General features: G+C 40.0%; 2 protein-coding genes across 6 annotated transcripts in view; one reads left to right on the forward strand and one right to left on the reverse strand.

The window, feature by feature from the left end:
• The window catches only part of Zfyve9 (zinc finger FYVE-type containing 9), a 218125-nt gene extending 216025 nt beyond the window's left edge, over window positions 1–2100 (reverse strand). For all 5 annotated transcript variants that reach the window (XM_074080130.1, XM_074080128.1, XM_074080127.1 and 2 more), the window contains exon 1: window positions 1962–2100. The gene's annotated coding sequence lies outside the window, so the exon portion shown is untranslated. The remainder of the gene's footprint in view (window positions 1–1961) is intronic.
• LOC109698161 (uncharacterized) lies at window positions 1484–11201 on the forward strand. Its single transcript, XM_074079610.1, has 5 exons — window positions 1484–1914; window positions 1971–2556; window positions 2863–2932; window positions 3524–4235; window positions 5888–11201. Exons 1-2 carry the CDS (start codon window positions 1484–1486, stop codon window positions 2458–2460), a joined length of 921 nt encoding a protein of 306 aa, XP_073935711.1. The 3' UTR covers window positions 2461–2556; window positions 2863–2932; window positions 3524–4235; window positions 5888–11201.
• Window positions 11202–11995: the final 794 nt, after the last annotated feature.

Here is an 11995-nt window from a genome sequence, read left to right on the forward strand (position 1 = left end):
ACATTCTATTCAATTACAACATTTTTCTGACTCTGTCTTGTAACAATTAAACTTGTCCTGCTTCCACAATTAGCTAATTGCTAGCAAAAGCCTTGGTTATTTTTGAGTTTCCCAGAACACCTAAGACAAGAACTACACTTACTATTAATAGCTGAAATTTTATACAATACCTTTTAAGATTGTAATATTTTTTCAGGTACTTTATCCTAAAAACCTTGCAAAGTATAAGAACCATCTGCATTTTACAGATAATAACATTGAGGTCCATAAAATGGTATGATAAGTGCCCAGTTATCCTTCTATACCACAGCTACCAGAGTAAGCTGAGTATGCTCTAAATAAATATTTGTTGATTGAAACAACTGTCCCTCAACGTATCATTTTTCTTTCTACATTTTAACACCATTATCTGTAGCTATGAGAAATGACTGTACTGCCACTTAAAAATGAAAGTTTTGCTAGAAAACTGACACTTTCATTCAGCTAGGCAAGGTTAGCGAACTTTCATCAGTAATTCTCAAACTTTAGTAGGACTAAGTATCAGGAAGCTTGATTTAAAAAAAAAAAAAAATTGAGATCTTAGGCCACTATTACCCCTAGAATTCTGATTCAAAGGGCCAGGAAGCTGCACAAATTAATCAGCACTCTCACCTGATTCTAATGTTGATGGTCTTTAGAGATGGTTCCAATGTAGCTTACAGGTTTTATACAAATCACTGACTATAAATTTAGTCAGTACTTTTTAACTTAATACACAAAAATAATAATTTTTTAAATCACCATCAGTACAGGCCCATTTTAAACTTCAACCATCAAAACATACTATCTGTGGTTACAAGAGCTCTCTCCCCAGTTATTAAATTCTTACTGACAGCCAACACAGTATCTTTCTGTGCTTTACAAATTTTCTACAATAAGGATCTTTTTCATGATTACAAAAGTTTTAGAAGTACGTATAAATCCTACAAACCTTCACATACATCATAGGAAAACAAGAATAACCTGCAATCGTATGTATCATAAACGAGAAGCACCCAAATACCTGACATACAGTATCAATACTGTAATCGCTGACATCTTTTTTACATTAAGACAGAACAAATCGTTTTACTTCTACAATTTAGAATATATCCCATTTCCACCAGGCACCTGCTATTAGAGTAGTTACCATGACTTAAAATTCTTTGGTCATCCGTCCTCTAATCTACTTAGGTGGAACATTTTTTTTGTACCGAGAACCGAAAAATTCAAGTATTTCCTCTCTTACTGGGGGTGGCGAGGGAAACAGATCTTTGTAAAAGATATTTTTGTGACTGTGAGTGCTTAGGAAACAGCGTCGTAAAGGTGGAATGAGGCTTTCTCCAAGGCAGAAGCAAGATGTAACCAAAGGAGGAAGGGATGAGCTAGCTAGGGGTAGGTGATGAAATTTCACCTCAAATGCAACGCAAAACGCGGTCCTCTAGCAAGCGAGACAGATCCATGAATGACACTCCAAGAGTACCAGGGGCTCGCCGGGCCCCGCACTCTGCACCTCAATTCTCACGGTGCCCTGCCCCCTTTATCCTCCCCCGGACGCTGCGGGACTCGGTGTGAGGCGCTGGGAAGCCAAGCTGTTTGCAAACAAGCGTCCCCTGCCTCCCTCCGGGATGCACACGCAGGGCCCGGGGGAGGAAGCCAAGCTCGGCTCCGCCCGGGACAGACCCCTCTTCACACACCCGGCCGCGCCGGGATCCAGGCCCCGCGAGGGCTTCCCGGCCGCGCGGGGCCTAGTCGCTCCCCACGAGCCTCCGGCCTCCCGAGGGACGCGGGGAAGGAAGGGCCGAAGCACCAGAGCAACGCGGTGGACACGGCGGCGGCCGCAGCGGCAGGACGCGCCGTCCGCCCGGCCCGAGGGCAGCCGCCAGGGCCCCCTGGGTGCGGCGGGAGGGGGCGACCCCGAGAAGGCGTCGCGCCACACTCACCTCGAGCAGCGGCCGCCGCCGCTTCGGCATGGCCGGCGGCGGGGGGGGTCGTCCTGGAGCCGAAAGCCTTCTCCTCCTCCTCCGGAGGGCACCAGCGCGGCCCCAGGATCCGCCGCGAAGCCTTGCAGTCCTGAGGGGGCTGTGGTCGCTGCGGCAGCGGCGGCTGAGGCCCAGAGTTCGCCCGGCCGCATCGGCTCCCGGGCCGCCGCACCTACGCGGGACCCGGGGAGCACCGCGGAGCCAGGCCGGGGACTCAGGCTGCGGCGGGACAACCGAGGTGCTGCAGACAGGCAGCCTCGGCGAAGCCTCCTCCAGCGTTGCGGTGGCCGCTCCAGCCACCCGCGCTGCTGGGCCACAGCGCCCCCTGGACCCCACGTCCGGCTACGGCGCCGGGACTGCGGCGGCCGCGCTGGGCACGAGCGGCAGGGAACGCTTAGGAGCGCGGCCTGGGGGTGGCGGGGCCCCCGCGCGTCCTGCGCAGCCCGCAGCCCGCCCCTGACGACGTTTCCCGAGAGCCGGAAGCCCTAGGTTCCCACCAACCCCCGGAGGTCCCCACCCCAGTCAGACTTCAGCCCCTTTTCCTTCTCTCCAGAAGGTACGTGAAAGCTCCGGTCACTTGAGCTCGCACCTGAGCGCGGGAGTGTGCGGGAATCAACTCGTTTCGTCAGTCGTGGGGGCGGGGGGTACCCTTCTAGTCCCTTAAGTGTATCTGGATGGAAGAAGAGTGACCCAGAGTGAACCTTTTGACACCCACACCCACACTCACTTACACTCCTCTCCCAAAGCAGATGAAGGAATTCTCTTTGACCTTAACTTGTTTTGAATCCACTGTGCAGATCACTATAGAAATTTTCTACAGACACCAAACCCTTAACCACTGACATCTCCCCCCAAAAAATAGGGAAAAAATATGCTGAGGAAGAGAAGACAATAGCCAACGGGTTATCCTGAAATTCATAAGCAACTTAAAGGTAAGAAAAGAATGATCCTTTTACTAATCCTCTTCCCAGCCGTCACCTCTTCTCTCCCACCTCTCTGTCCCCCGTTCCCTGCCAAATCCTAAATAAGGCGCTAAAAGAAGGAAAACGTTTTATGTATATTGGCTATGGAATCCTTCTGTTTACAGATGTCTCCTGTTTGATCACGCTCAGCCTCTAGGGTGCAAACTGAACCAAAAACAAAAGAAACAAAAGACTATCAGAAGGGAAGAAAAAAAAAGAAATTATGCAAATCCTCTGGCCCCCAAATTTTTCAAATACAGTATTTTTTCTGAGTGGTATGCTATAATAAGGAGGGACTTTGGTGTCAGACAAATTCTGATGCTACCAATTCCAGTTCCATCACGTGTAGCTTTATGACCCTGGAAATTTATGTAATATTTTGAACTTCAGTTTTCTCTTGCCTATCTTGGTGATTGTGAAGATTGGAGATGGGCGGACTGGCCTATAGAAGGTGCTTAATAAATGTTAGTTCCAATTTCTGTTGATTCCAGAACAATCTTACTCTTGGTCTTTGTTAGGCTTAAAATTGTACCAATCTGTTTTTGTTTTTTCTCTTTGCAGTGTATTCCTATCAAAATATGAGTGCATCATTCTTTGTCATTCCTGGTCTGTGAATAATGGATAATGGAATAGTGAAATAATGGATTTATATAACATCTCTCCACTGAAGAATAGAGCTTAGGGCTGACCGAGTAGCTCAAGGAGTAGAGCACATGCGTAGCAATCATGAGGCCCTCAGTTCAAACCCCAGTACTGAAAAAAAAAAAAAAGTAGAGCCTAATACTCTGAATTTTTGACATGCTGTTGCACAGCATATATCAACATAGAACCAGTACATATTTCTATATAAAAGTATTATAAGGCAATCTTACCTTACTGCAGTTTATGGCCTAATAATAAATCATAATGAGAAAATTACATATGGTCTCCAGGAAATGTTCACATAATAACTGAGCAGCCACCTAGAGAAAATAAAACCTAAGTGTTCTCATCAATGAAAGCTGTTGCTATACAATCCAAAGTGTGCCTTTGCCACATACTTCTGAGTCACATTACCAAAAAAACCAAAAAATCACTATCCCCTTTTTATGATAAGAGAAACTGGGACTCAGAAGGGAACTGTGATTCATCCTTAACAATTCTATGAATTAGGTACCATTTTACATGTGAAATACATCCAACAAAAAGCTGGAAGTAGACCCTGAGATTCCATCAGTCTTCTGTCTGAGAACCCTAACAGTCCTTTCAGCAATCTTAAGAAAATGTTGTAAGGGTAAGTTACTGTTGCTGGATATTTTCAGTCTAGAGAAATGGGCCCTTTAATTTAAATCAGTTTGGCAACCTAACATTAGCACTGTGCTTTCCAAGTCTAGATCACTACCACTGCAAGAAATCTGCATTTGTTTATGAATAATCATGCTACCCAGGGTGTAGCTACTATGTGAAGATGACTCATTTGTTCCCAGGACTAGTTTCCTCTTGCTTCACACTTTCTCCCCTTCTGTTCAAATTCTGTTGCTGTTGGAGGCTGCCTTTATCATCACCACTGCCTCCCTGATCATAGAAGTTTACTTAAGATCCTTTTGTCTGCTACAGTTTGAATTATTTGGTTCTTCCTACCAGTTTGAGCTCTGCTCCTGAAAAGTTTCTTACCTGCTTTCTGTCCTTCTACTAAAGATCTCTTTTTCATTTTAATCCACCTTGACCTGCTTTCAACTGATTTTGTTATCCCACTCAATTTTGCATTGATTTTCAAAAATATCCAGTGACTCTAAAATACCCCTTTATTCCCACCCAGGTAGACCTTCCCACTTTCATTTTTATATCATACCCATCCTTTAGAAAGCTAATATTTTAAGAACAATTTCTTTAAGTGAGTTTAAAGTCACCCTAGCAAAATTTTCTTTGTTCTTTAAAATTTGGGCCAACCTGGGCATGGTGGCAGTAACCTGTATTCTCAGCTACTCAGAAGTCTGAGACGGGGAATCACTTGAGTCCAGGAGTTTGAGGCCAGTGTGAGCAATGTAGGGAGACCCCCATCTCAAAATAAAATAAAATTTGGGCCAAAAAGATGTCTATTTCCTGGCATGGTGAATGTCATCATCCACCCAGGTGCCTAATCCAAAAATTTGAGCATCTTCCTTAATTGGTCATGAAGTTTGGTAAATGCTACTTTCTTGCGGTTTTTTTTTTTTTGTGGCAATACTAGGGTTTGAACTCCAGGCTTTGCATATGCTAGACAAGTGCTCTACCACTTGAACCACTCAACCAGTCCTTTTTGCTTTTGTTATTTTTCAAAGAGAGTGTTGCATGTATGCCCAGGTTGGCCTAGACCACAATCCTCTGTTTACATTTCACATGTACTAGGATGACAAGAGCCACCATGCCCAGCTTTTTATTAGTTGTGATGGCATCTCAAGAACATTTTGCCAGAGTCAGTCTCAAATCGCAATCCTCCCAATGTCTGTCTCTAGAGGAGCTAGGATTACAAGTGCAAGCCACAGCACCTGGCCACACTTTCTTGCTTTTTAAATTACTCTCTTCTCCAACTTCACTACTACTTCCTTTGGTCTGAAACATATGATGAATAAGTTACAGGTATGCTGAAGGCAAAGTAGGGAAGATGAATGAATGGATATTGTGTTTGTATAAAAGAGCATAAACTGTATAAAAGTTTATTGAAAGGAAGGCATAAAACTTCTTCTAAGCTCTTATCAACCTTTGTGTGTTCCCATTTATAAGTCTTCATCACTACAGTATTAATATCTATTTTATCTTTGTCCCTAAAGCCAGTCTTAGCTCTGGTACTGTTAAGCTGAACTATACCTCATGAGGGAATGTTAAGCTGGACTGAACCTCATGAATCTAGCTAGCCTATACCTACCTGCTCAGTGACTTTTTTAGGCCTTTCTCCTTACCTTTCAGGGCCTGCCAAAAATAAGAATCCCTTCAACAGGTGTAGCCCAGAACTGAACCCACCTACTGCTACCAGCTGTGGCCTCACATTCTTCTGCAATCACCAACCACTGCCGACTCCAGCCCAGAATCTGTTACCAAACAGATGAGACTCAGAGCAGCCTAGAAGTCAGCAAATCACCCCAAACTTAAAAAGGAACTTGGGAACATTTAGGAGCTTGATACGTTCCTTAGTCATTTAAAACCAAGAGCAAAATGGGTTCTAGTCTAGAAATTTAGCATAAAGAAGTAATAACATATATAAACAAAGATATATGACAATGATTTTTATTACATGTTTTACTAGAGGTTTATTATATAAAAATATGAGAATCCTAAATAAATTACATTACTTCTAATAAATATTATGCATTCATTAACAACTGTTATTAAATAAATTATTTATTTATTTAGATTGTAGTTGGGTTTGAGCTCAAGGTTTCTTGCTTGCTAGGCAGCCATCTACTACTTGAGCCATGCCCTCAACCCTTTTTGTTTTTAGTTATTTGAGTCTCAATTCAGACTGTACAATTCTACCTACAGTATCCTGTATAGCTGGGATTACCACACCTAGCTTATTTGTTGAGATCGGGGTCTCACTAACTTTTTATTCAGGCTGGCCTCAAACTTCATCCTCCCAGTCTTCACCTTTTGAGTAACTCGGATTAGAAGCATAAATGACCACACCCAGCAGTTTTTAAAGAATATTAAATGATTTTGAAAGTGCTTATGATTCAGTATCAAATTAATAAAAGCACTAGGTAAGACTAGCATAGGATTCCAATTATGTTTTTCATATATTTGTAAATGTGATACTTGGAAGGAAATAATTCAAAATGTTATGCTTGTGGAATTTTTTGACTTTCTATTTTCAAATAGTTTCAGATTTAAGGAAAAATTGAAATAGTATCAAAAATATACATTTTACCCATATCTAACCACATTTGTCATTCTTGTCCTCATTCTCATTCTGTTTCTCTCTCTCTCTCTCTGTGTCTTTCTCTCTCTAGTGACACTGAACACTGGGGGGAGGGGCTCTACTCAGGGCCTTTACTCAGGGCCTTGCACTTGTTAGGCAGGTGCTCTACCACTTGAACCACATCCTCAGCCCTTTTTGCTTTAGTTATTTTTGGGATAGGGTCTCACATTTTTGCCCTGGCCAGTCTGGAGTGCCATCCTTCTATTTATGCTTCTTGTATAGATGGGATGATAGCTGTGCACTGCTATGCCCAGCTATTAGTTGAGATGAGGTCTCCCTAACTTTTTGCTCAGGCTGTCCTCAAACCAAGAACTGCCCCATCTCCACCTCCTGAATAGCTAGGATTACAGACATGAGCCACCATACGCAGATTTTTTTTCTATCTCTAGAGATAGAAAAGAGAGATAGAGATAAAGAGACTGCTATAATTACTTTGTGATCCTTTATTCCTAAATATTTTCAGTGTATTTCCTCAAAACTAAGAGTACAAATATCACAGTATAATTATCAAGATTAGATATAACATTGATATAGTACTATTATCTGTAACTTTATTCAAATTTTGGCAACTATCTCAATAATGCTCTTTATAGAAAATTAAATAAAAATTTTGTTCTGGTCTAGAATCCAGTGCAGGATTACACACTATTAATAGTTTGTCAAGCTTTTTTTAAAATTTCCTTTAATTGGAACAGTCTCTCAATCCTTATCTTTCATGATCTTAACATTTTTGAAAATACAAGCTATATATTTTGTAAACTTTCTCTCAATTTGAGTTTGTTTGATGTTTCTTCATAATTTGATTCAAGGTATGTGTTTTTGGCAGGAATACTACAGAACTGATTTGTCCTCAGCAAATCATGTTGAAAGCATGTGATATCTATATATCCCATCACTGATGATAGCAACATTGTTTACTTGATTAAAGTGGTTAGTATTTGCCAGGTTTCTCCACCACGAAATGGCTTTCTTTTCCTTTTCTTCCTTTTTCCTTTCTATTCTTTTCTCTCGTTTTTCTTTTTAGATGGTTGCCTAGGCATGGACTCAAGCAATCCTCCCACCTCAGCCTCCTGAGTAACTATGAACACTTACAACTACACAAGCTTATAAAATAACTTTTTATCTCTGTAATTAATAAATATCTTATAGGGAGATCACTTGAGAATACCCATACCTTTTAACATTCATTGATGGTTCTTGTTTAAAACAATTATTACTATAGTGATTATCAAATGATAATTTTCTAATTTCATTATTATCATTTCTTACACATTTTATGTCTTTCTACTATATACGAATGCTTTTTGATTCTCCTCCAATCCTTTATTTATATCAAAATGAACTCGCAGATTTTTATTTTATGAATTTATCTATGAATTATATAATCATTATTGCCATTATTTATATTGGCACACAAGTTACTCCTGATTCAGCTGGCTTATATGTTCTTTTAGCATTTCTTCATCATTTTTTAAGGCTTCATTTTCTTTCTGGCACTATATCCCAGACTCACTTTGTGCTTTCCTAGTCCCAGCCCTGGAATCACCCATTTTCCCTAAAAGCCCTAATTCCATTTAGTAGAGAAAAGTATTTAGAAATAAAGACCTAAATGCTAACTGTCCTCACTGCCACTATGGTACTGTTACTTCTAGGCTCTCTCAGTAAGCACTCCACTTTTACATGAACAACATATAAACTATGGTTATTTAGATGTGGGAATTTGGCAGACATATTCTCAAAAACGAACAACCTAAGTCTGTTACATTGAGGAGAGCAACTAAAATTATTTGTTGCCAGTGACAAAAGTCAAGCTTCAAATAAATACTAGAATTTTGAAGAACATATTCACTTCCACAAACTTTGTAGCATCCAAACTTTTCTGAAGAAATAGGTGGTGTTTTAACAAGTGTTGCAGTTTTTTTTAAATACTGCATAATGAAATGTGTCAACATTTGAAAAATTTGCATGACTCAATGAACTAGCATTTTTTCAATGCATGATGTTGCAAAAGCATGTATGAGCAAAACATCCACTTAAACTATAATGTAAGCCAATGAATTTTAATGTGATAATTTCAGAGCCTACATTCAACTAACCTTAAGAAATTACCACTTTGCTGACAAGCTGAAGTGGTAGAGCACCTGCCTAGCAAGCATGAGGCCCTGAGTCAAACCCCAATACCACCAAAAAAAAAAACAGAAAGAAAGAAAGAAAAGAAAAAGAATGAAAGAAAGAAAAAAATAAAATTACCACATTATTTAAAAAATAAAACAATGTAATATGGTACATGTATAATCCCAAAACTCAGGAGGCTAAGGCAGGAAGATCACGATGTAGCCAGCCTTGGCTACATAGCAAGTCCCTAATCTCAAAAAAACAAAAACACAAATTATCATTGTAGCCAGTGGCACACACCTATAATCACAGCTATTGAGGGGAGGCAGAGGCCAACACAGGGATAGCCTTATAATTCATGGCAAAGACTTTGAATTTTATCATAGGCAGAAAGAAGCCTTTGGAGCTTTTAACTTGGTTGATATTATTAACAGATTTGATTTTAGAAAATATCACTGTAACTGCTGTGTGGGGAACAGATTAAAGGAAATTTATAAGTGTCTATTGCAGTTATCAGGCAAAAGTGATGATGACCTGAATTAAGATAGTGTAGAGAGAATAGACATTTTGGCATGTGTAAAACAAAGAGGGAATCATGTAAAGAAGAGAAGTCAATGACACTTGGGTCTCCAGTGTGTTAGTTCTATCAGACAGGGAGGCAGGGAGTAGAGAAGGAAGAGGCTTGAGGGAAAAGGTAATGAGTACCATTTCAACATATTGACAGATTAAGAAACTGAGGTTCAGGTTCACAGAGGCAAAGTTACCTGTCTAAGGCAACTGGAAGTGGCAGAGCTAAGATTCCAACCCAGGTCTGTGACTATCAATTTCCCTGTTGCTTCAGCATGCCACACTTCCTCCCACACAGGGTAGGAATGTACACCAACCTGTAGGGAGGGGCAAATGGCATGGACTACTTACAATGTGAGTGAACTTCCTTCATACAATTCAACTTTGAGTAATAACACAATAGGATATTTTTATAAGCATAATTATTATTATTAACGTTCTGTCCTTGATGACTCACACTGCCATCCTCTGGTTCCAGTAAGGAAGTGCTAGGATATACCTGATACTGGGGAACGTTTATGATGTATTTTTTATAAGGTTTACTTATGAGGTAGTACGCCATGTATGGTACAATGGAAAAACTAGAAACCTGTGTTCTAATGATGTAAACATGGATTGGGCAGTGGAAGAAAGTTGTTATTTAAGCATTTGGATTTTACTGGACTTTACTTCAGAGTGTCCAATTCAGTCAGGACTCCTTTAGCCCACCAGCTTATTCCATACTACCCACCATGCACAGAGATAGTGAAGTATAGTGGATAGTAGTGTACAATGTAGTACAGCTCTTTGGGATGAGCAGATCTCAGTTCAAATCATAGTTCCACTAATTTCAGACTGGTGGAAGTCATTTATTCTGAGCCTTATTTTCTTACCTTTGTAAAGGTTATCAAGAAGTTCTAAGCATACAGTAGGCACTCAGTTAAAGTATATTATCATCCCTTGCCTTTCCTCTTGTCATTTTAAAAATCTTAAACATTGCTTCTAATCTCTATCTCTGACAGCTCCAGAGTTAACACTCACTTTCTCCTGTTGGGGGTACAATCCAGGGCCTTGTACATATATGCAAGTGCTCTATCACTGAGCTATATCCCCACCCCTGAACAGTTTCTTTGTACCCTTTCCTCTTATTCCTGGTATGCATATATTCTCTCATAATCAGAAAAGCAAATAAACAAAAAATTTTTTTTGAAATACAGCATAGATCAACCATTATAGCCTAGTGACTCAAAGGGTTTACTTTATTTGGGTATACTACAAACTTCTGTTGTATATATGAGTAAATGATGTGGACTCGTGTGTTTTTTTATGTGAATTCAGCTCACTTCTACAATCACTGAGTACTATAATTCCAGCACTGTAGGAATAGAGAGTATGGGGGAGGAGTAGTGATTTTGCATGTATTTATGTATATGTGTATATGTGCTTTGACTGAAGAAAAAGAGAAATCATAAAACAGAAAATTGAGGTAAAAGCAGTGTTCATGTTGGTTTGTGAGAGCTGATTGTTAAATTTTAAGCCAATTGTTAAAACACAACCAGGCAGGCATTCTACCACTTAAGCCCCACACCCTCAGCCTTTTTTGCTTTGGTTATTTTTTGAATAAAGTATCACGTTTATGCCCTGGCTTGCTTGGACTGTGAGCCTCCTGTTTATGTTTCCCACATAGCTGAGATAACAGGTACATGCCACCACATGTGACCAAAAGCATGAAGATTCCTATGGAAAGTAACACGAGCAAGAAAATTTCACATTAAAGGAATCCTTCAAGGTATTTTACAACATTGAAAGTGCAAAGAAAAAAATTGTGGAAATAGATCCGAATTTAGAAAGAAGTAGGACCATGTTGCAAGCATAGAAAACATGGGTTGCTATAAATTATATAAAAAGAAAGAAAGAAGGCACTGTTCAAATTACTTGATAATTTTTACAAAGAAAATATTTTAATTCTCAACATTTCAGATTGGATGTTTTCAATTATAGTGTACTACATCATTCAGTGGAGAAAGAGTAGGCTGAAATCAGGAGAATAGAGATTCAAGGTCAGCACAGGCAAACAGTTCACAAGACCCCCATCTCCAAAATAATCAGAGTGTAATGGACTGGAGGGGTAGCTCAAGCAGTAGAGTGCCTGCTTTGCAAGGATGAAGCTCTGAGTCCAAATTCCAGTACCACCAAAAAATATGAACTCAAAATGGATCAAAGATCATATGTAAAAGCTAAAACTATAACATTCTAAAAAATTCTCAGAAGGAAACATGGATATGCAACCATAGGAATTTAATGAAGGCAAACGTACTCATATACATGAAGAAAGTTGTGACCAAAAGCATGAAGATTCCTATGGAAAGTAACATGAGCAAGTAGTTAGGATTACAGACTTGAACTACTGCATACAGCCTTTCTAAGTTTATTTTCTA

The sequence above is a fragment of the Castor canadensis genome, chromosome 7 (assembly GCF_047511655.1).
Source record: "Castor canadensis chromosome 7, mCasCan1.hap1v2, whole genome shotgun sequence".
In the NCBI taxonomy this organism is placed as follows: domain Eukaryota; kingdom Metazoa; phylum Chordata; class Mammalia; order Rodentia; family Castoridae; genus Castor; species Castor canadensis.